The sequence below is a fragment of the Urtica dioica genome, chromosome 9 (genome assembly GCF_054948205.1).
Source record: "Urtica dioica subsp. dioica isolate 48M chromosome 9, U.dioica_male_clone48M_v1_H2, whole genome shotgun sequence".
Lineage (NCBI taxonomy): Eukaryota > Viridiplantae > Streptophyta > Magnoliopsida > Rosales > Urticaceae > Urtica > Urtica dioica.
In genome coordinates this window covers 28,056,302-28,080,852 of record NC_142764.1, presented here as the reverse complement: position 1 = coordinate 28,080,852, position 24,551 = coordinate 28,056,302, and the positions used below count along the sequence as shown (strand labels likewise).

Here is a 24,551-nt window from a genome sequence, read left to right as displayed (position 1 = left end):
AACTGCCACAATTTGACCATGTGATGTGACTTGTGAGTGTGTACAAGAGTAAAATATTTACAGCACGCCGAATGTGACCAAAATCCACAAGACCACAACTTTTACTCTGCAATGTTCAGACTCAAACTCAATTCCCTTTTCAATTTTTTTTTAATGTAAAAATCTTTGTTCTTTACCAAATCAAACGGTAATATTACCGTTCAAAATATAAAACGGTCAATTTTTTTTTTTACAACTCCACACAAACACACGTCTATAAATAAACACATACACATATCCATTTTACACAAACTCACAAAGCCAAATATCATCAATTATTTTCTTCCTCTTTTACACAATACTAAATATGTCTTACCATTCCGATTCCGAAACTCAACCACCCGATGGCTATGATGTTGATAATTTTGACGTCAATGCTCCTATTTTCCAAGACCCTTTACAATTTATGAACACCGTTGATGATATCAATACCACTATACGAAATTTTCCTCACCTTGCCAATACCCAAGAGCAAGAAGCATTGGCACAAGGCATATTTCAACGTAGTCGTTCTCGAAGGGCAAGGGCACAATTGTTTCCACCACTCTCCACTCCGGTATCACAACAAACCTTGGCGCCGGAATCACAACATTCTCTTCGACAACAACCGCCTCAACAACAACCTCAAGAACAACCCACACCACCCTCTTCAACGGGATCTCATCAAATCGACAACACCGTCGTCGCAAAAATGAAGGAGGTATGGAAAAAATATTTTGTTCCCATGCCAAACTTATATTGTTATGCATTCATTTTAGATCCACGCATTAGATTTAGAGGTCTTAAATTATGGTTTCAAATGCTTAGCAATAATATAGGATTTGATTATAATTCTAGTTATGATGGTGTCTGGGAGAGTATTGTTCAATGTTACAGTTATTACGAAAACAAGTATGGAGGACCGGTACAAGAGATACCAAACTTCTCAAATTCACCGGCGGGGAAGAGTTGGACCGATTTCAACCGTTACCGAGCTGAGGCATCTTCGTCCACAACCTCTACGTCACCAACTACTCCCACCGATACTAACGAATTGAACCTGTACATCAACGCACAATTCATTGACATTCAACGAGCCAACCTCGACTTGCTCAATTGGTGGAAGACGCATCAAACACAATTTCCGATCTTATCCATCTTTGCTCGAGATGTACTAACCGTACCGGTGTCTAGCGTCTCGTCCGAAGCCGCTTTTAGCACCGCCGGAAGAATTATGGATGACCGACGTGCGCGACTTAGGCCAAAATTAGTGAAGATTCTTACGTGCGTCAAGGATTGGGAACGTGCCAAGCTAAAGATGCCGTCTGAGCTATCGCAAGATCACGAAGATTTTGTTGAAGCATTCAACGATTGGGGTCTCAACGAATAATTTTGAAGAAGATTGTGATTGTGTTTAATTGTATTTGATTTATAGAACTATGATAAATGTTGATGTTTTCATGTCCATGTTTTAATTGTGTAATTTTTTTTTTTAAGTGTTAGTGTACAGTGCAACTTTTTTTAAGAGAAATTTCAATATAAATTTAAGAAGTAATTTGAATTTTTAATGTCTACACCATTTGAAAGTCACTTGCAACATTTATTGTAAGTGGTAACATTGTTATGTGCCACTATTAAATTTAGCCACTATAACACTTTTTTTTTTCTAGTCTCAGTTTTGTTTTGTGGATTTTGGTCAAATTCGGCGTGCTGTAAATATTTATCTTTTACTTGTACACACTCACATGGTCAAATTGTGGCAGTTTATGACAGAGTAAGACAGTAAGTGTTTAATATTTTAAATATTACCGTTTTGGGCACTTAATGCACAACGGTTAATTCGGTTAATTGCAATTAATTGAGTTGATTTTTTTTAGGTTAAAGGTTAACCTATGACCGAGAATTTTGGTTCACAGTTAACTTCGGTTAACCAAATTTCCAGCTTTACTTAGGGATCATCATCGCCATTCAAATGCTTTAGTGTGGCCGAAATCTATTAGAAAATATCATAAAAAAATATGTATTTATTGAATCCAAGTTTAATGGATTAAATTTGTAAAATGTATTTTATCGATTTAGGTGTTAGAGGTGTTAGCTTTAATTTGTTGCCTATAAATACCTTATGGCCGATATTTTTTTTAGAGCGCAAGAGAATTGTAAACGACTTTTATTCTAATTTGATTTTTTTAGCGAAAATCTGCCGCGAGAAAGTTGACGTAATTTTCGTATTCAAAGTGAATCATAATAAATCTGTATGAGTTAATTTTGTTCTTTGCGAATTTGTTTTCTGATTTTAGGTTGGATTTGTTTGTCGAATCCTAACACTAACACTAGTAGGTGGACCCAATAACTACATATGAAATAAATGATGGTGGAGTCCTCTCAATTGTTATCATTGCTTCATCGCGGCAGAACTAGGAATTGAAGTTGAGGGTGGCCAAGAAAAAAAATTATATAAATTAAATATCATAAAAAAAATGTATCATAATACATAATTTAATTAAAATAAAGAGCGTCTAGATTCCATATCACGAAAATCATCTATTATTGAATCTATGCTAAACATCTCAACAATTTCTTTCTCAATATTAATGAGCAAACAATCCGACAAGAAATCATCTTCCGTCTTGTTCCGAAGTGCAGTCTTCACTATCTTCATCGTTGAAAAAGAACGTTCAGTTGTAGCGGTAGAAACTGGAATGTGAGAATAAGAGTTATCACTTTATACACCAAAGGAAATATTTCCGATTTTCTTGTTTTCACCAACCATTGACATAGATCAGAAATCGTTGTCAATGATATGAAATCTGGAAGTTGTCGAACCTGATCACCAACCATTGACATTGACAACACGATGCTGGGCGAAGGCGGTGTTAACCAATGTTTTCGTCGATGCAAGGAGTCCGTAGTAGAATGTTTGGAGCTGGACCGGTAAAGTGATCCCATGGTGGGGACACTTCCTCAACATCACTTTGAATCTCGCCCAGGCTTCGGGAAGCGATTCTCCATCCCATTGCCCGAAACTGTGGATCTCGTTTCTCAGGCGAGCAGTCTTCTCAAAGGGGAAGAACTTTGCTAGGAATGTGTTGCACAGATCTTCCCATGTGTTGATGGAATCGGCGGGCAGGGAATTCAGCCATGCTTTCGCTCGGCCGCGAAGCGAAAATGGGAACAAACGAAGACGGATAGCGTCGGCGGCAACGTTATGAATCTGGAACGTGCTACACAATTCGTTGAAGTTTGCGATGTGTTCATTCGGGTCTTCGCTTGGGGATCCTGAGAACTGATTCTATTGAATCATATTAATCGTTCCCGTCTTGATCTCGAAACCCCGGTTCCCATCAATGGCTGGATTGACTATGGCTGAGCGATACCCATGAGTGGTGGGTAGAACGTAGTCAAGGAGCGGTTTCTCTTCTTCAGCCATAATCAATTCTTCGATGTATTGCTTCTTCTCTTTTCTGTTTTGCTTGCACGTTTTCTCTATCTCAAGATCGATTGGAAGAAGACTGGATTCACCGTCCTTTCGCATGTACCTTCACAAGTTTACACGAAAATAGATGAGAAACAAAATTAAAATAAAGTTCAAATTGAAACTAGTGAATTGAATCTCAATTGAAAACTTAGTTCCCCGGCAACGACGCCAAAAATTTGTTGCGAAATTCTCACACACGCAAGTGCACGTAGTCGCTCAAGTAGTAAAGTTCGTAAGTACGAGTCGATCTCACGAGGACTAGGCTAAATTAAAGATTCAAATTTCACTAGCACGAAGAGAACTTAGGAAACTGTTGTTGAATGGGAACACAAAATTTATAAACAAATAAGTAAATCAATAAACAGAAAGCAACGGGTTGTATGAATAGCGAGAAGTAAGGACTATGGTTTCACGAGCTCATTCTACGGTTTGGATTCATGGAAGTTACGCACTATAATTATCACTCACACTTTGCTAATCACACTCACGTTGATCGTGTCACTAAACCTCTCTCAAGCATCTAGCAACATAAGCCTATGCCAAAGTTTTATATTTCGATCTCAACTAATAAAAACAAGGCAAGCAATGAACACAGAAGCATACCACGATTCTATAACAACCTATCTATATCTAGCATAGGAATGTACTATAGTAATTCAAGTCAAGAACAAAATCAACCTAATCTCTTTCAAGCATTAAATTGAAATACAAATTGTGCACAAGGTAGCTACTCTTATACAAGCATTAAATTCAGACTTGAACTAAACAAAGCGGCAAGAACGATAACAATTCTACACTATCATAATATGGAATCCATAACCGTTTCATAATCTCGCTACGCCATAGCCCTTAGATGGTTTAGTTCATGATGATGAGAAGAATAAAGATAAAAGAAGAAGATGAACAACTCAAAAACAAATAAACCAACGACATGATTTTCATTAATAAAAATTGCAGTTCAAGAGATTAAAGGAAGGGAATTGGAACTGTGAAAATAACGATGATCGAAATCGATGAAGACGGCACTTTAATCTATGTCTCTCCAAAAAGCTCTGAGTAGCCAAACAACCTAAGAAAAATAAAAACTAAACAAAAAAATGTCTTTCTAGGTTACAAATGTAGGATTTATAAGTTTCTAGCATAATTTCGAAGTCCTCTGGGCCACTAAATGAGATCCAATGGCCCAGGTTTAATAAAAAACGCGTAATTAGTTTCCCGAATCGCATCCATCGCGCCGCCACGGTCACGTGTCGCGGTATACCGCGGCGCTCTAAGTATCCGTCACGCCGCGCTTCTGAACGGGAATGACCGCCATCTGTGACGGATTTTTCTGGCGCCGCGCTGGTATCTCATGGCGCCGCGCTGATTATTACCGCGCCGCGAGTAGTCAATATCCAGTGTTGACTTTCTTTATAAACCTCAATTTTGCTCCATGTCGACTCCCGTTTGCTCCAAAAATGACTTCTTAAGCTTCTCTGCTCCTTTGTACCTGTAAATCATCAAAAACACACTAGAAACTATCAAAGACACTTGAGAACTCGCTCGTTTTAAACCAAGGGATATGAGTTTTACGCGTGATTAACGCACCTATCAATAATATACAAAGAATTAAATGAGTAAAAGAAAAATAATTACCTTATTTGCGGCAGACTTTAGAAGAACAGAGAAGTACAGGGCGGCAGGCTTTTCAGAAGGGCAGAGCACTGTGGGAGGGAGTTGTGTGACGCATGAAGATTAAAAAAGAAATTGATTCTGAATAAAAAAAACAATCAAAGAATAGGGTTTTTTCTCATTTAAATAGCGAATTGACTCCGATTTTTTAGTCTTTTTTACTATTATTAGTGTATTATAATTAATTTTTTATTTATATTTAATTTTTAACTAATTAAAAAATTATTAATTTCTGAAAAGTGGGAGTGGCCCGGGCCACCCCCGTTGACTATGTGGGTCCGCCGTCATCAGAAAGAGATTTTGACTCTTCATCCCATGATAAAATAAAGGAAAGGGAATTATGAGCGGTGCAAATGAATTTATCTCAATGTGCTCTTCGACGCCAGTATTAGTCTAAGTCATGTTTTTAAGATAGGAGAAAATATGTGTGTTTGGTGAGAGGAAGTGATAGAGTCATTCAAGGAATAGAGGCATTCACCAAGTTGAGAAATAGTTCATATATATTCCTTGAAAGTTTCAGAATAGTACTCTGAATAGCTTCAAAATCAAGTTGAAACTTGAAACCCCCCCTCCTACTTTACTACTCACGTGTTTGTGTGCATATATATATATATATATATATATATATATATATTGTTCATGTTGATGTTTGTGATCTGTTGTGCTGTATATATATGAAGGAGCGAGCACTATGTCTACGACTACGAGTAATGATAGAAGTTGTTATAACTTGTGTCTTTTTTAACTATATATAAACTGTAGTATAATATCATTTTACTACTAGCCCAATTTTCTGATGATAGTAGATAGTGAGTAGTGTGAATTCTACGTGTACCTATTTACAATTGCACACATATAGTCGTTTTCAATGTCAAATTAATGTACTTCCATTCCATGTACGTGATGAAATATAATAATAAGCTGGAATAAGATTGTAGACGACGGTCTAACTTGTTTTCGAGTGTAAAAGTTATCCGGCGCCACTAAAGTCATCCTCAACATGCAACATTAAAAAAGAAAGAAAATAAAGATATGCTTACAGACAAACCTCCCACGCTAGGAATTATAAAACAATGCTAAATGAGGTTAACAATTTATGACTTCACTCGGCTGCAATATAGAATACAACTAATAATCATCATCTTTAGTTGCATTATTGATACCACCCCTGATGTTGGCCAATATCTCACGGCATTCCTTGAGCTTCTTGACGGTGTTGGCGAGCCTTGCACGCTTGGCCGCCACCGCCGGCGACTCCTCCATCAGCCTCTCTATCCCTCCTCCGGCGGGACCCATCATCTCCTCCACCACCGCCACTTCGAGCTCCTTGTTCACCAGCGTGTCCAAACTCAGCCTCAACCTCAGAGCTACGCAGTCCACGAGCCTCCTCAGCACCACCTTCCAGTACGCCACCACCCTCATCCTCAGCTCGAACGCCTGCTCAACCACCGCCGTCGAAGATCGCCTCAGCCCCTCCAACCGGATCTCCCCGAACCCCTCCAACTCTATCTGCGCCGTCCTTGGATCCATGATCTCCCTCGTGAAATCCGCCTTGAACACCATGAGCTTCCCGAGCTCGGCCCCGAACTCCGGGCTGCACGTGTAGTCCGTCAGCTTCTCCATCTCCAGCACCTCCGCCACCCACGCCGCCGTGCTGTCCCGCATCCTCTCGACGAGTCCGAGGCAGGCCCGCCGCGCCGAGGCCTTCAGCTGGTGGTAGCCCTCCACGTGGCTGGCCACCACCATGAGGACGATCTCTTCCACGTAGTCCCACACGCTGTCGATGAACCTCGTCGGGATCGCCGACACGGCCGCCACCTTGGAGCGGAGGACGGAGAGGAAGGCCGTGCGTGGGAGGAAGTTCGGGAGCGCGATGGATTTCGCCTCCTCTAAGTAACCGATCTCCTCGGCCAGGAAGTTGCACGCCGGGTCGCTCTCGGTGCAGCCGTGGAGCTCGTCTGAGAAGCCGGAGAGCATCTCGGCGAGCCGGGCGGTGCAGTGCATGCGCTTATCGTCGAGGTACTCGTCGAACTCCCCGCGGAGGAGGATCTTCCGGAGAGACTCCTTGGCGAGTCCCACGATGCGCATGAAGGTCGTGAGCGCCTCTGCGGTCGAGGAGATGGATTTCGGCAGCGCGTTGAACTCCATGAGGCTCTTTCCGAGCTTGTCGTTGATCTTCTTGTCGATGTCCGGGAGGTTCCGGTTGATGCTCTTGGCCTGGATCTTGGTGAGCTTCTGTGCTAGAACAGGGACTCCGACGATGGACCTATATATAGGATTAAGTTTGAGAGAAAAAAAAACAGGTAAGAGATGTATGAACGATTAAGACTAAGAAAATATGTTGAACACGATTATTGAAGATAAATTTTCTTATTGATCAACAAAGTATATTTACAATCCTACATTAGAAGTTAAAAATGATTAGTAAGAAATTTTGTTTTTCAATATGTCCATCGTATAGAGTATTTTTATACGAGTCAAACTAAGTGATAATGAAACTTGACATTAGCTAAACTATCTAGCTTAATACTGTGATACATTTCGGTATTTTTTTTAATAATTGGAATATGAACAAAAACAATAAGTAATATCCCACTTTTGAGAGATCCATAACTCCCTCATATATAATGTTTTTTTAGTTGCTTGTGTGATAAGTGTGATTCATTCACACTTATCAATGTTTTCAAGAGTGAATCGAGACTTGTTTTTGAGGTTTTTATTTTATTTTATATTATTTTGTAACTTTTAGTGAATTTTTAGGCGTTTGAGCTAAAAGAGAGCATTTGGAACTTCATATGACCAAATGTAGTAATCGGGAGCTAAATGGAGACAATTTAGACATCACGAAGCATCGGGAGAGCAAAAAGAAGATTTGGCGCTTCGCGTCTCCGTCTATCATTCCAGACAAAATGTTGCGCGGTCCGCGCACTCTATCTGGCATGCCGCGCCTATCCAAAATTTTCAAGGCACGCAGTGTAATTTGCTCGATTTTTGCTCCGAAAACACCATTATACTATTAGCTATTGCTCCTTCTAGGCATTAGAGTTTAATTTGGTTTTGGAGAGTGAAGGAAAATAACTTGTTGATATTGAAATATGGAGAAAAAGAAGAAGAAGAGAGAAGGCCTGAGGAGAGGGTCCACGTGGCCCTAGTCGGAATCCATTCTTGGGAACCTCCAAGAAAAGGCAAATGGGATACACTTGGGCAACCATCAGGAAAGTACGATTTCCTGGTAGACTACTCAGCCCCAAAAGAAATCCCACCCTGGCCAACAACCTGTACAGGCTGGGGAGAAGAATTTGACGAAGAAGATAAAGAGGAGAAGCAGGCGGAGCTGCTCTACCAAGAAGAATCCGATGAAAAGGAAGAAAAGGAGGAGCAGGCAGAGCTGCTCTATCAAGAAGAAAAGAAAGAAGAGGAGCAGGCGGAGCTGCTCTACCCAGTCAAAAGGCAAGACTTGGTGGAAAGTTGGCTTGAACAGCTTGGAGAAAGCACCACCAAAGTCCAATGGGACGAAACGAGCTCAGAAGACGAGGAAGACGACGATAGATCTGTCGCCTCAGCAAAAGCTTTGGTCGCCGAGATGGATTACCCCTCAAGAGTCGCAGCTAGCATCAAGACTCTAGAAGTCCTGGAGAGGGCTTACCCAGGGGCCAGTGACATCCAGTCAGACCAAACAAGCACCTTCATACCACCAAACCCAAACACAGGGCAAGTCCGGTACCCACCGGCGAATGCTGTGATACAAGAGGGTGGCCCAAGTACAGCTGGTCCTCTAGAAGGAACCCGCAAACCAGGAAAATATGGAAGGCCGCCAGCACCTTGGAGCCTCCCGTCTGCCCAGCAGACACAGGGCGCGATACTGGTTCTACCACCAGAAATACCCAGTCATGCCGACGCCATAGCAACATGGGAGACAATCACCCTCAATCTCTTAAGAGAGATGACGTTCGACTCCCTCCAAGACAAGGCAGACTACATCGAAAATCTCCTAGGTGTAAGAGAAAGGGAGATATGGGTAACATGGAGGATGGCTTACCCAGAAGAGTACAAAACGATGGTTCAAGTTGCAGATGAACCTCGTAATATCACAAGCGCCATCAAGAGGGTAATGGGGATCCAAGACCCCTACACAGGCAACCTTCATGCTCAGAACACGGCCTACGCCGATCTGGAGAGACTGCAGTGCCCAACCCTGGAGCACGTTATGCCGTTCCTCAACAGATACTACCAGCTAGCAGCCCAGTCAGGCAAGATGTGGGCAGGACCAGAGCTGTCCGACAAGCTCTTCCGAAAACTCCCACCGGAAATAGGCCCAACAATACAGAAAGAGTACAACCAAGCCTACCCAGGGCTCACAACCGGAGTGATGGCAAGAGTCCAGTACATCTCCGAGTACCTGCAGAACCTGTGCAAACAGGCAGAACTCCAGAGGAAGCTCAAGAACCTCAACTTCTGCAGAACCATCCCAATCCCAGGCTACTACGAAACAGGAAGTGGCAAGAAGAAGTTTGGCATCAGAAAGGCCAAGACTTACAGAGGGAAGCCCCACGACTCCCACGTCAAGGTCTTCAAGAACAAGCACAAAGCCACCAGAATGAGAGAGGGAAGCAAGTGCAAATGCTACCTCTGTGGAGTGGAAGGCCATTACGCTAGGGAATGCCCGAGGAAGCATGTCAGACCAGAGAGGGCAGCCTTCCTCGAAGGCCTAAACCTCGACAACGGATGGGACGTCATTTCCATTGACCCAGGAGAACCAGACGATGACGACATCTGCTCAATATCAGAAGGAGAGGCTCAGGGCATGGAAGACCTCGCCGCCTTCAAAACCCAACTACCGTACGAGGTAGAACCACAGTATGACAACTTATTTGCTTTAGTTGTCATAGCTAACCCAGTGGCACCAAGACAAGAAGGAGGAAACTGGAGAGTCTCCCTCCCAGTGTCGAAAGAGATGGAGGAATGCAAGCACGAATGGGATGACATGACGATCGTCCAGCAGGAATCGTGCCACAAGTGCAAAGACCCAACAACCATCGGAAGAAAAGCAACGTGCACTATCTGCCGACTCAACGTCTGCCCACTCTGCGCAGCCCTAGACTACGGCCTACAGATAGTCTAGCCAAAAGAAAGCAAGCTGCACTGGCAGTACCAGAACAGGGATATGCTCATAAAAAGCCTATACGAGCATAATTCGTTCCTTCTCCAGCAGAACGAAGCCTTCCTCGAGGAGATCCAGAAAAGGGATTTCCAAGAAATACCCTTTTTTCCAGAGGGGGGAGGAGGACCTGTTCAAAACAACGACGAAGCTGCTCAAAGCAACGAGGAAGCTGAAGAGCCGAACAACAGCAGCATAGTCTTCAAAGACCAGGACGACACCCAAGAAATACAAGAGATCTCAGGAGCAGGCACAATAGAAGAAGCCATAGAAGAGATCGACAGGGCTTACACTGAGATGCCTGCAGGGGGAAACAACAAACTGTACCACATAGTGGTCATCTTCAAGATCCCCTCCACAACAGGAACTCACCCCATAGAGTTCGAGGTGAACGCCATAATAGACACAGGATGCACCTGCTGCTGTGTCAACATTGAGAAGGTCCCCGCTGAGGCGCTGGAAGAAGCCAAAATCATCCAGAACATCTCAGGGATCAACAGCGTCACCAGGGTCACGAAGAAGCTCCGACAGGGAAAAATGATCATAGCCGGTAACGAGTTCTATACTCCCTACATATCGGCGTTTCCCATGAACATGCCAAAGATCGACATGTTAGTAGGGTGCAACTTCATCAGAGCAATGAAGGGCGGTCTAAGATTCGAAGGAACATAAATCACCTTCTACAAGACCGTCACCAAAATTCAAACCACCCTGGAGCCACAAAGGATAGCCTACCTGGAAGAGCTGATAGAAGAAGAAGAGCTCAAGGAGGACATAGCCGCCAATGCCTCAGACTTCGAGTCATTAGCCAACAAAATCAAAAACTCTAAGCTCCTGAAGGAGTTAAAAGAGCAAGGCTACATAGGCGAAGACCCAGTCAAACATTGGGCCAAGAACGCTATCAAATGCCAGTTGGAGATCATAAACCCGGACATCACCATTGAAGACAAACCACCGGGAGACCTCACAACAGAAGAGAAGGCGCGCTACCAGAGGCACATCGATGCACTCCTAGAACTTGGAGTCATCCGCCCCAGCAAAAGCAGGCACAGAACCGCAGCCTTCATCGTCAAATCAGGGACAACGGTAGATCCCGTCACAGGGAAAGAGACCAAGGGCAAAGAAAGAATGGTCTACAACTACAAAAGGCTCAATGACAACACCCACAAGGACCAATACTCCTTACCGGGCATCGGAGCCATAATCAAGTCCCTTGGCGAAGCTACCATCTTCAGCAAATTCGACCTCAAATCGGGTTTTCATCAGGTAGCCATGGAGGAAGAATCGATCCCCTGGACAGCTTTCATAAGCCCAGCAGGATTGTACGAATGGCTAGTGATGCCATTTGGTCTGAAGAACGCCCCAGCGGTTTTCCAAAGAAAAATGGATAACTGCTTCAGGGGAACAGAAGCATTCATCGCAGTCTACATCGACGACATCCTGGTCTTCTCCAAAACACTGAAAGACCATGAGGGGCACCTGAAGGTGATGCTTGAAATCTGCAGAAAGAACGGGCTCGTCTTAAGCCCAACAAAGATGAAAATAGCCTGCAAAGAGGTAGAGTTCCTAGGAGCCACGATCAGAGAAGGGCGCATCAAGCTTCAAGAACACGTCATCAAGAAGATCGCAGACGTGGAGGACGAGAGCTTAACAACACTGAAAGGCCTCAGAAGCTGGCTCGGGGTCATAAACTATGCAAGGGCATACATCCCTAGGTGCGGGACCTTGCTAGGACCACTCTACTCCAAAACCTCAGAGCACGAGGAACGAAGATGGAAACCAGCAGACTGGAAGATCGTCAAAGAGATCAAGCAGCTGGTAAGGAACCTCCCTGACCTAGAAATCCCTCCTAACCATGCCTATATGGTCCTGGAAACAGACGGATGTATGGAAGGATGGGGAGGAGTGTGCAAATGGAAGGAAGCCAAAGCCGCCTCACAAGGATCTGAACGCATATGCGCCTATGCTTCAGGGAAATTCCCTGTCCCCAAGTCAACAATCGACGCAGAGATCTTCGCCGTCACGGAGTCTCTAGAAAAGTTCAAGCTTTTCTACTTGGACAAAAGGGAAATCACACTCAGGACGGACTGCCAGGCGATCATCTCATTCTATGAGAAAATGGCGGTCAAGAAGCCCAGCAGAGTAAGATGGATCAGGTTCTGTGACTACATCACCAATACCGGAATCACGGTCCACTTCGAGCACATCAAGGGTAACAACAACCAGATAGCAGACCAACTCTCCAGGTTAGCCCAAAACATTGCCGCGGCCCAAGTCATCCCAGAAGAAGCCCACGACGCCCTAGCCCTCATCAGCGAGGGAAATTTCTCACACATTGGGCTTATGGCCCAACTCAACAAACTCCTCGTAATAAAAGCCCGAAAAGGAAACAAGCCCATCTGGTACAACAGGGCCCACAAAAAGAAAACTTCGCAACAAATGAACAACGACGACCACTCAGAAGCGCCACCTTCAGCCAACCAGCCCCATATAAACCACCAGATCGCAGGAGTCACCACACTCACAACTCAGGAAGCAATGGCATCCCAATCCACCTCCAGCAGGGAAGCCCTCGCCATAGAAGAACACGTCAAGGCCTATCAGGAGATCCACAGGATAAGAAGAGAAAAGCTCCAGAAAGGCCTCTCCCTAGGAGAAAACAGCACCCTCAAGCAAGAACTAGTCAAAGAAGAAAAACTGGCCGGAGACATCCTCAGAAACACACTGGACCTGTACAGAGAGCTGCTCAGAACAAAGGAAGACCAGTTCAGAAACAGCTCCACCAAGGACAACTACTGGGGAGACCTCCTACCCTACCTCAGCCAGACGATCAAAGAAATGGACGTCATCAGAGACAACGTCACCACGACCCTTCACACCATCGAAAGGATCCAGTACTAACTTCTCCCCTTTTCTAAAGGTCACTTGACTCTTGGGGAAAAGTAGTTTGTTTGTATTAGGCCACTTACTTAGGCCACTTACGTTTGTCGGCCACTTGGCCTTGTATTTTTCTTTTGCGTGTAAGATAAGCAGGAATCTTTTAGCTGTCGATGGGGCCCAATGAGCACCCGAGCTAAATTATTGCTTTGCTTTTTCTTTTCCTCTCCCTATATAAGGAGAGTTATGTTTTCTTAAGAGAGCATCGAACAGATACGCAAATATCTGAACTTCCTCTCTCTAGTATTGTGAAAGAAATAAAAATTCCCAGTTTGCTTATTTGTTCTTAGTCTTTACTCTGAAAATTGTATGAACTACTGAGGTAAGCCGGCCTCTTTAGTTTTAAGTCTTCCGCCCGGTCTCCCCAGTAGTTGTCCTTGGTGGAGCTGTTTCTGAACTGGTCTTCCTTTGTTCTGAGCAGCTCTCTGTACAGGTCCAGTGTGTTTCTGAGGATGTCTCCGGCCAGTTTTTCTTCTTTGACTAGTTCTTGCTTGAGGGTGCTGTTTTCTCCTAGGGAGAGGCCTTTCTGGAGCTTTTCTCTTCTTATCCTGTGGATCTCCTGATAGGCCTTGACGTGTTCTTCTATGGCGAGGGCTTCCCTGCTGGAGGTGGATTGGGATGCCATTGCTTCCTGAGTTGTGAGTGTGGTGAATCCTGCGATCTGGTGGTTTATATGGGGCTGGTTGGCTGAAGGTGGCGCTTCTGAGTGGTCGTCGTTGTTCCTTTGTTGCGAAGTTTTCTTTTTGTGGGCCCTGTTGTACCAGATGGGCTTGTTTCCTTCTCGGGCTTTTATTACGAGGAGTTTGTTGAGTTGGGCCATAAGCCCAATGTGTGAGAAATTTCCCTCGCTGATGAGGGCTAGGGCGTCGTGGGCTTCTTCTGGGATGACTTGGGCCGCGACAATGTTTTGGGCTAACCTGGAGAGTTGGTCTGCTATCTGGTTGTTGTTACCCTTGATGTGCTCGAAGTGGACCGTGATTCCGGTATTGGTGATGTAGTCACAGAACCTGATCCATCTTACTCTGCTGGGCTTCTTGACCGCCATTTTCTCATAGAATGAGATGATCGCCTGGCAGTCCGTCCTGAGTGTGATTTCCCTTTTGTCCAAGTAGAAAAGCTTGAACTTTTCTAGAGACTCCGTGACGGCGAAGATCTCTGCGTCGATTGTTGACTTGGGGACAGGGAATTTCCCTGAAGCATAGGCGCATATGCGTTCAGATCCTTGTGAGGCGGCTTTGGCTTCCTTCCATTTGCACACTCCTCCCCATCCTTCCATACATCCGTCTGTTTCCAGGACCATATAGGCATGGTTAGGAGGGATTTCTAGGTCAGGGAGGTTCCTTACCAGCTGCTTGATCTCTTTGACGATCTTCCAGTCTGCTGGTTTCCATCTTCGTTCCTCGTGCTCTGAGGTTTTGGAGTAGAGTGGTCCTAGCAAGGTCCCGCACCTAGGGATGTATGCCCTTGCATAGTTTATGACCCCGAGCCAGCTTCTGAGGCCTTTCAGTGTTGTTAAGCTCTCGTCCTCCACGTCTGCGATCTTCTTGATGACGTGTTCTTGAAGCTTGATGCGCCCTTCTCTGATCGTGGCTCCTAGGAACTCTACCTCTTTGCAGGCTATTTTCATCTTTGTTGGGCTTAAGACGAGCCCGTTCTTTCTGCAGATTTCAAGCATCACCTTCAGGTGCCCCTCATGGTCTTTCAGTGTTTTGGAGAAGACCAGGATGTCGTCGATGTAGACTGCGATGAATGCTTCTGTTCCCCTGAAGCAGTTATCCATTTTTCTTTGGAAAACCGCTGGGGCGTTCTTCAGACCAAATGGCATCACTAGCCATTCGTACAATCCTGCTGGGCTTATGAAAGCTGTCCAGGGGATCGATTCTTCCTCCATGGCTACCTGATGAAAACCCGATTTGAGGTCGAATTTGCTGAAGATGGTAGCTTCGCCAAGGGACTTGATTATGGCTCCGATGCCCGGTAAGGAGTATTGGTCCTTGTGGGTGTTGTCATTGAGCCTTTTGTAGTTGTAGACCATTCTTTCTTTGCCCTTGGTCTCTTTCCCTGTGACGGGATCTACCGTTGTCCCTGATTTGACGATGAAGGCTGCGGTTCTGTGCCTGCTTTTGCTGGGGCGGATGACTCCAAGTTCTAGGAGTGCATCGATGTGCCTCTGGTAGCGCGCCTTCTCTTCTGTTGTGAGGTCTCCCGGTGGTTTGTCTTCAATGGTGATGTCCGGGTTTATGATCTCCAACTGGCATTTGATAGCGTTCTTGGCCCAATGTTTGACTGGGTCTTCGCCTATGTAGCCTTGCTCTTTTAACTCCTTCAGGAGCTTAGAGTTTTTGATTTTGTTGGCTAATGACTCGAAGTCTGAGGCATTGGCGGCTATGTCCTCCTTGAGCTCTTCTTCTTCTATCAGCTCTTCCAGGTAGGCTATCCTTTGTGGCTCCAGGGTGGTTTGAATTTTGGTGACGGTCTTGTAGAAGGTGATTTATGTTCCTTCGAATCTTAGACCGCCCTTCATTGCTCTGATGAAGTTGCACCCTACTAACATGTCGATCTTTGGCATGTTCATGGGAAACGCCGATATGTAGGGAGTATAGAACTCGTTACCGGCTATGATCATTTTTCCCTGTCGGAGCTTCTTCGTGACCCTGGTGACGCTGTTGATCCCTGAGATGTTCTGGATGATTTTGGCTTCTTCCAGCGCCTCAGCGGGGACCTTCTCAATGTTGACACAGCAGCAGGTGCATCCTGTGTCTATTATGGCGTTCACCTCGAACTCTATGGGGTGAGTTCCTGTTGTGGAGGGGATCTTGAAGATGACCACTATGTGGTACAGTTTGTTGTTTCCCCCTGCAGGCATCTCAGTGTAAGCCCTGTCGATCTCTTCTATGGCTTCTTCTATTGTGCCTGCTCCTGAGATCTCTTGTATTTCTTGGGTGTCGTCCTGGTCTTTGAAGACTATGCTGCTGTTGTTCGGCTCTTCAGCTTCCTCGTTGCTTTGAGCAGCTTCGTCGTTGTTTTGAACAGGTCCTCCTCCCCCCTCTGGAAAAAAGGGTATTTCTTGGAAATCCCTTTTCTGGATCTCCTCGAGGAAGGCTTCGTTCTGCTGGAGAAGGAACGAATTATGCTCGTATAGGCTTTTTATGAGCATATCCCTGTTCTGGTACTGCCAGTGCAGCTTGCTTTCTTTTGGCTGGACTATCTGTAGGCCGTAGTCTAGGGCTGCGCAGAGTGGGCAGACGTTGAGTCGGCAGATAGTGCACGTTGCTTTTCTTCCGATGGTTGTTGGGTCTTTGCACTTGTGGCACGATTCCTGCTGGACGATCGTCATGTCATCCCATTCGTGCTTGCATTCCTCCATCTCTTTCGACACTGGGAGGGAGACTCTCCAGTTTCCTCCTTCTTGTCTTGGTGCCACTGGGTTAGCTATGACAACTAAAGCAAATAAGTTGTCATACTGTGGTTCTACCTCGTACGGTAGTTGGGTTTTGAAGGCGGCGAGGTCTTCCATGCCCTGAGCCTCTCCTTCTGATATTGAGCAGATGTCGTCATCGTCTGGTTCTCCTGGGTCAATGGAAATGACGTCCCATCCGTTGTCGAGGTTTAGGCCTTCGAGGAAGGCTGCCCTCTCTGGTCTGACATGCTTCCTCGGGCATTCCCTAGCGTAATGGCCTTCCACTCCACAGAGGTAGCATTTGCACTTGCTTCCCTCTCTCATTCTGGTGGCTTTGTGCTTGTTCTTGAAGACCTTGACGTGGGAGTCGTGGGGCTTCCCTCTGTAAGTCTTGGCCTTTCTGATGCCAAACTTCTTCTTGCCACTTCCTGTTTCGTAGTAGCCTGGGATTGGGATGGTTCTGCAGAAGTTGAGGTTCTTGAGCTTCCTCTGGAGTTCTGCCTGTTTGCACAGGTTCTGCAGGTACTCGGAGATGTACTGGACTCTTGCCATCACTCCGGTTGTGAGCCCTGGGTAGGCTTGGTTGTACTCTTTCTGTATTGTTGGGCCTATTTTCGGTGGGAGTTTTCGGAAGAGCTTGTCGGACAGCTCTGGTCCTGCCCACATCTTGCCTGACTGGGCTGCTAGCTGGTAGTATCTGTTGAGGAACGGCATAACGTGCTCCAGGGTTGGGCACTGCAGTCTCTCCAGATCGGCGTAGGCCGTGTTCTGAGCATGAAGGTTGCCTGTGTAGGGGTCTTGGATCCCCATTACCCTCTTGATGGCGCTTGTGATATTACGAGGTTCATCTGCAACTTGAACCATCGTTTTGTACTCTTCTGGGTAAGCCATCCTCCATGTTACCCATATCTCCCTTTCTCTTACACCTAGGAGATTTTCGATGTAGTCTGCCTTGTCTTGGAGGGAGTCGAACGTCATCTCTCTTAAGAGATTGAGGGTGATTGTCTCCCATGTTGCTATGGCGTCGGCATGACTGGGTATTTCTGGTGGTAGAACCAGTATCGCGCCCTGTGTCTGCTGGGCAGACGGGAGGCTCCAAGGTGCTGGCGGCCTTCCATATTTTCCTGGTTTGCGGGTTCCTTCTAGAGGACCAGCTGTACTTGGGCCACCCTCTTGTATCACAGCATTCGCCGGTGGGTACCGGACTTGCCCTGTGTTTGGGTTTGGTGGTATGAAGGTGCTTGTTTGGTCTGACTGGATGTCACTGGCCCCTGGGTAAGCCCTCTCCAGGACTTCTAGAGTCTTGATGCTAGCTGCGACTCTTGAGGGGTAATCCATCTCGGCGACCAAAGCTTTTGCTGAGGCGACAGATCTATCGTCGTCTTCCTCGTCTTCTGAGCTCGTTTCGTCCCATTGGACTTTGGTGGTGCTTTCTCCAAGCTGTTCAAGCCAACTTTCCACCAAGTCTTGCCTTTTGACTGGGTAGAGCAGCTCCGCCTGCTCCTCTTCTTTCTTTTCTTCTTGATAGAGCAGCTCTGCCTGCTCCTCCTTTTCTTCCTTTTCATCGGATTCTTCTTGGTAGAGCAGCTCCGCCTGCTTCTCCTCTTTATCTTCTTCGTCAAATTCTTCTCCCCAGCCTGTACAGGTTGTTGGCCAGGGTGGGATTTCTTTTGGGGCTGAGTAGTCTACCAGGAAATCGTACTTTCCTGATGGTTGCCCAAGTGTATCCCATTTGCCTTTTCTTGGAGGTTCCCAAGAATGGATTCCGACTAGGGCCACGTGGACCCTCTCCTCAGGCCTTCTCTCTTCTTCTTCTTCTTCTTCTGGAAGAGGTTGAGGAGTGTCTCTGAAGCCAGTGAACCGGATGCTGACGTTGTCAGTTCCTGCTTGTGTGGCGATTATGCTGGTGGGGTTTTGAAGTGGGGGCTCAATCGTTGATGGTGATAGGGTCCACTGGTTTTCCCTATTCACGGCCCTCCATGGTTCTCCAGGGACTGCCTGGACACCTTGACTGGTCAGGTATTCTGAGACTCCTTCGATTTGGTAGTTGAAGTTCGCCTGACTTGTATTCGTGATCCTTCCGATCAAGGATCTGGTGATGATCAGGTTGCTGTCCCCACCTGTCCATCCCTGCCCGTATCCTCTCGTCTGAATGCACACCTGGATGTGGTTGTAGAAGTCGTGTATGCTGATGAGAATGTCTGGGATTGTGTACACCATCTGTGTACCTCTGGCTAGATCCATTGTCATGGCACTGAGGATCTGCCTTTCGTCTGTCCACCTGGTGTCTCTGAAGACCACGACAGCGCTGACCCCTGAGTCTACTCGGTGTAGAAGTTGGAGTCTGAGCATCATCATCCCTATGTGGATGTGTTGCATTCCGGACCTTCGTAGAGTCTCGTACGACTCTCTTTCGATGTAGCGAAGGTCTTGCTGTCCGTCTACTATGAGGCTCCGCAGCTCTTCATAGTGCTGATAAACCCTGTTGACGGGTTCGTTGTTGTTGTAGGAGTATAGTACCTCTGCTGGTACGAGGTTTGCTCGCCTACTCCTACTCAGGGACAGTTCCCTGTTAGGGTCTATCTGTTGCTCCAGGGATTGACGGAAATCCCGAGCCAAGGTCCTTCTGACCGCTCTTTGAGCCACGTGTCTAGCTCTCTGGAATCTTCTGTATCCTCGGATCTGATCGTCCAGATTTTCCGTAGGATTTGACGATCCATGTGTTGCCCGGGGCAACTGGTGCGTCTGCGTTCGGGAACCCATTAGTTCCAGACCCTGAAAGGGCCTTTCCCTTTTCCTTTGAAGGGTTTCTTGTCTCCGAAACTGGCGTTCTTTAGCTGTGACGATAGTTGGTTGATGACGTCTTCTGGTAGGGAGACTTCTTTCCCCTTTGCGTCGAGACTGTTGACTCTGTCAGAGAGAACTTGTAGTTGATCTCTGATGGTCTTGATCTCCTCGATGCTTTGGATAAGCAAGTGTATGAGGAGGTTGTTCTGCCTCTGGATATGCGTGTCGCTGAGGTTGGTTGGGTGTCTGTGTGGCTCGACAAACCCAACTGCTCTGTTGTCCGAAGTGAGTGAAGCTGTGGCTCTGAAAGCTTCTTGGTATGAGTTTTTGGCGGCTGCTAGCTGCCAGTTGTTCATCAGGCTTCGGGAACCAAGCTTTTGGCGATGGTTCTGAGGTCAGCGAGAGCTGCCTTGACCTCCTTGATCTGCTGCTTAAGCTGATCTGCGACTCTAGCAGTTTCTGCTTCGATTGGCTTAGGAGCCGATTCTCTGCTGGTGATCTCAACCAGAGAATCCCTGATTTCAGATAAAGAGAGCTTTAGGCTGGATTGGGCAGCCTTAACTTCTCTTAGATTTGCTTTTAGGGCTCGGATCTGGGAGATGACTTCCTCGGTGGAAGTTGAGTGAGCAGGATCTTCCTCCGGGATGGAGGGTAGTGTGGGAGCCTTTCTTCTGACCACGTATCTTGATAGGAGCAAGATGCGGTCGAAGAGTTGTGCCTGGTTATGGCACTGGTTGATGTTCAGGTCGTAGATGGTGTTGAGAAGTTGTGGGATTCTCTCACCCCTGGTGAAAGTGGTGTGAGTCTTGCCAACGTCTTCTCCGGTAAGGTAGTGATAGCAAGGGACCTGGCAATTTGGGAATTGCTGGATGCGTTCGTACCGTGGGTATTCTTCAAGATCTTGAAAATAGAGTCTAGCCGAGCGTTCAGAGCGTTCCCAACCTTCTACTTCTTCTTCAAATTGTCGCGTCTCCAACTCAGATTGCATTGGCCTGCTTCCTTCTTGTGTTCCTCTACCTGCTGTAGACTTGTCCTTAGGGCACTCTCACCATATCTCTCACTCTCTTTTGTTTAATTTTGTCTATTTTAAACTCCATTTTCATTTGCTTGTGGATTTGATTTAGTTTTATTGTTGAGTTGAATATTAGATATTGTTCTAGATTTTAGTTTGTTATCTTTGATTGATTTGGATATTGAGATTCGGATTATGGATATTGTCTCTTGTTGATCTTTTAGTGAAATGTCTACTTTGTTTCTTGTCTTAATTCTTTTGCTTATTTCTATTATGTTTTGTCTAATTAAATCCACGACTAGCTAAGTTTTTAGATGGAGTAATATGTAATCGTGTGATTTAGTTTGGTTGGTGTTTCATTTAGGTTTGTGCTTTGGTTCAATTTGTGACTCAAGGGAATGAACCTTTAGAGTTATAAATGAGCCTCGGTCTAGAAATAGGTTAGGCGATTTGTGTAGTTGCCCGAATTCTCGTAGACAAACCAAATATTAGGATCCAAACCGAGATGTGTAAATTCGTCAAAAATTTAGGCCCGTTTCTACTTGAAAGAGGTTAAGGATTATTCAAAAGGATATCAGGCTAAGTGTACCTCAAATTAGAACCGTCATTAGAACCCATAGGACCGACCAAATTAAGATCTCGATGAGATCGCGCCCTTTCACTCCCATTTATCGTTCTTAAATCATTGTTTCTATCTTATTTCATTTTAATTTCGTTTAAAAAAACTAAAACATAAAACCCTGTTTTTTTTTTTTTTTTTTTTTTTTTTTTATAATTCGAAAAGTTTGCTAGTTGAATAGGTTGAAAAGAGAACTAGTTCTTTGTGGGATTCGATACTTGTGCTCTAAGCACTCTATAATACTTGATGACACGTGCCCTTGCATCTTGACTAAAAATTTGCCATCAACCTGCATCCCACATAAAAATCTATTCCTCAATCTAATTCTTCACAATATTCATTACATTTCCCCTATTAATCTTCCTAATAACATTCTTTTGAAATATTCTATATCAACCCCTAACTTATCTACTAACTATTCTAATTAATACCCTCGAACTGCTAATTGTCCCAACATATTGTGAGGAAGATTTGAACTAACGAGAGAGAATAAAGTACCTGAAACAAGCAATAGTTGAACTAAATCACTAATATATGGCTGTACTTACCTGTCGATGCTGGAAAGGAGAGGGTGAGTCGCGAAGAGCCTCGCTTCCTTCCCACGCGCCTCCTCGTACGACTCGTCTCCGATCCTGTTCCTCACGCACACATAGCCCAGCCCGATGCTGACGTCATTTGACGTCACCTTCTCCATCAGACCCTCCGGCGACCTGTCGGACTTGGTCACCACCGCGAGAGTCCTCTCGCCGGTCCGGTCCACGCTCTGAGACATCCTTATGGACTCGCAGGTGGAGAAGTCCACGGCGGCGGAGAGGACGTTGAGGATTATACTCGCCTCCGGCTTGATGTGCTCCATTATGATCTCCTTTATCTGCTCGGCGATATCCTCCGGCTGGCCCGGCACCGCCACGCGGGTGATCCCGGGAAGATCCACCATCGTCAGGTCCGGAACGCCCTTCTTCTTCACCGTCAGAGTCAACGGCGTCTTCGAGATGCCCTTCCCGGAGCCGGCGATGACTTCGGTGGCCACGTTGATGGCTCCGCCGACGTTGGCCTCGTCGGTGCGGACGATCTTGCCGTTGTACTCCAGAAACAGCTCCGCCTCCGGCTCGGAGTGGTGTTGGAGGCGCATTATGAGAGGGACACGTGTGCAGATCCCCTGGCCGCGGGGGAGGCTGATCCTCGCGAGGGACTCGAGGACGGAGGACTTGCCGGAGGACTGGTCGCCGACGACGACGATGGTCGGAAGCTGGATTCCTTCTTCCATAACCATCAGGTTGCGGAGCTTGTCGACGGCGTCGAGGAGTGGTCGGATTCGGTCGTTGTAGGAGGACACGATCGGCGCCACCAGAGGACCGACGCGGCGGTGATCATCTTCGATCGACGATCCTTCATCGTCTTCTACCTCTTCCTCTGCGTTGTAGTAGCTCTTCTTTCCATTTCTGATCATCTTTTTTCTTTTTTGCTCTAATGAAAGATGTTGTGATACACTGAGCTGTAGGTGAGTGAGTTGAGTTGCAGTAGTTGGGTTGGGAGGGAGTTCAGGACATCTTGCAAATTTAATGATTAGGCTGAATATAATGAATCATAAATTATCCGAGGTTGTTTGTCGTATATGTCAGTATTTTGTATAAAGTATAAACTAAAAGAAAAGGGGTCAGAATTTTATTTTATGTTATATTTTTCTAGACCTCAATTGAATAGATGCTAGCATTTAAAAAAAAAAAAAAATTGAATAGATGCTATCATGCTACTTTTTATCGTGCGGGTACTAATTACAAGTTACAACAAATAAAAAAAAAAAAAAAAAAAAAAAAAACAACAACTTTTAGAATTGAATTATTATTTTTTCTTCTGTTTATTTTAATACTTTCTTTACAGTTCACTTTTTCAAATTTTCTTTTCTCCACTCAAATAAAGGTTTGCCTTAATAGAAAAGTCCTCTCTCTCTCTAAAACACACGTATCAGAGAAAACCTAGTTGGACGCCGCCGCCTACCCCCTTGGGTCACGGACGTCGTTAACGCGACTCAGATCCGGGGGGAGGGCGTTGTTCGCGCGCAGTCGCGACTCAGATCCGGTGGTGTCTCAAGTCCAAGCGCCGTGCTCTGTTCTGGGTGGGCTTCAGTGGTCGCGCGTCGGGGAGCTCTCGGGCGGTCGCGGTCTCAGGCGGTGGTCGGTCGCGACTCAGATCCGGGAGGGGAGGGCGTTGTTCGCGCGCAGTCACGACTCAGATCCGGCGGTGTCTCAAGTCCAAGCGTCGTGTTCTGTTCTGGGTTGGCTTCTGTGATCGCGCGTCGGGGAGCTCTCGGGCGGTCGCGGTCTCAGGCGGTGGTCGATCGCGACTCAGATCCGGGAGGGGAAGGCGTTGTTCGCGCGCAGTCGTGACTCGGATCCGGTGGTGTCTTACCTTGACGAAGCTCGGATTCCGGTTGTAGAGCCTCAGATCTGAAGTCGGGACGAGCCTCAGATCTGAACTTCTCTGAAGTCCAAGCGTCGTGTTCTCTGTTCTGGGTGGGCTTCAGTGGTCGCGCGTCGGGGAGCTCTCGGGCGGTCGTGGTCTCAGGCGGTGGTCGGTCGGGTTCTCTCTCGGAGTAGCGGGACAGGCTCGTGCTCACCCATCGGGGAATGCTTTTGGCGTCGGTGGTTCTGAGTGAGTCGTCACGAGATACCAAAGTTGATTTCCTTTTGATTTCCATTTGTATTTCTGGTTGTTTGGTTTACTGTTTCTTAAGACTTGGTTTTGGTAATATGTTTGTTTTGTTTTTTTGGAGGCGGAATAGCCGTCCTTCACCATCTCAGTGTGGATCTCCTGTTAGATTCGTGTCTATGCAGGTTGAAGAGTCATCTTCTTCATGGTCATCGGACCGCGGTCATTTGGATCTTTCCATCAACCATTATGGGTTTATCGAAAGAGCCAAATGTGTGCTCGATTTTGAGTGTGTTCTTTATTCTTCCTTTTGTTGGAAGTATACACAATATGAGCGAACACTTGTACTTAGTGTTAGATTCATTCCGATCTAAGTCTGTGTCGTGTCTAAGATGTTATTCGTCTGTATCGATGGGTAGAATACCCGTTTTTTAATGAAAGCTTTGTGCAATTCTCAAAAAAAAAAAAAATAAAGGTTTGCCTTGATCCGTTTCCTGGACAACCAGGTTTTCTCAAAAAAGAAAAAAGAAAATAAAGGTTAAAGGGGCATCAGAGTTCAGAAATGCAGCAAAATGGCAAGCAAATTTTTAATTTTGTGAAATTGAAAGTTGTAACTTGTAACAGTACTTCGATGGAGGATCACTTTTTTTTTCTTGAATTTGTCGCATTCGAAAAAGCGAATATTTCTGTCACGTACGCGTCTATATAATCAAAGTATGGTCAATATTAAAAAGAAAAGTAGTCGGTGTCGTACAATCTTCGACGTGACAATTTGTTTTATAAGAACGTGCATCAACTATTGCACTTCTTGTTTCATTATTAACT

General features: G+C 45.7%; 1 protein-coding gene across 1 annotated transcript; it reads right to left on the bottom strand.

The window, feature by feature from the left end:
- Positions 1-6,061: 6,061 nt before the first annotated feature.
- Positions 6,062-22,710, bottom strand: LOC149386507 (dynamin-related protein 4C-like). Its single transcript, XM_089625200.1, has 2 exons — positions 21,626-22,710; positions 6,062-7,430 (listed from the first exon to the last, which is right to left on the bottom strand). Exons 1-2 carry the CDS (start codon positions 22,525-22,527, stop codon positions 6,293-6,295), a joined length of 2,040 nt encoding a protein of 679 aa, XP_089481326.1. The 5' UTR covers positions 22,528-22,710; the 3' UTR covers positions 6,062-6,292.
- Between the last annotated feature and the right edge of the window lie 1,841 nt (positions 22,711-24,551).

What these genes read in the sequence shown, in the direction of transcription:
- LOC149386507 (XM_089625200.1), bottom strand. Translation starts at nt 22,527, where the DNA reads ATGATCAGAAATGGAAAGAAGAGCTACTACAACGCAGAGGAAGAGGTA. An exon ending in CTCCTTTCCAGCATCGACAG is followed by an intron (nt 7,431 to 21,625) that starts GTAAGTACAGCC and finishes TCCTATATATAG; the next exon opens with GTCCATCGTCGGAGTCCCTG.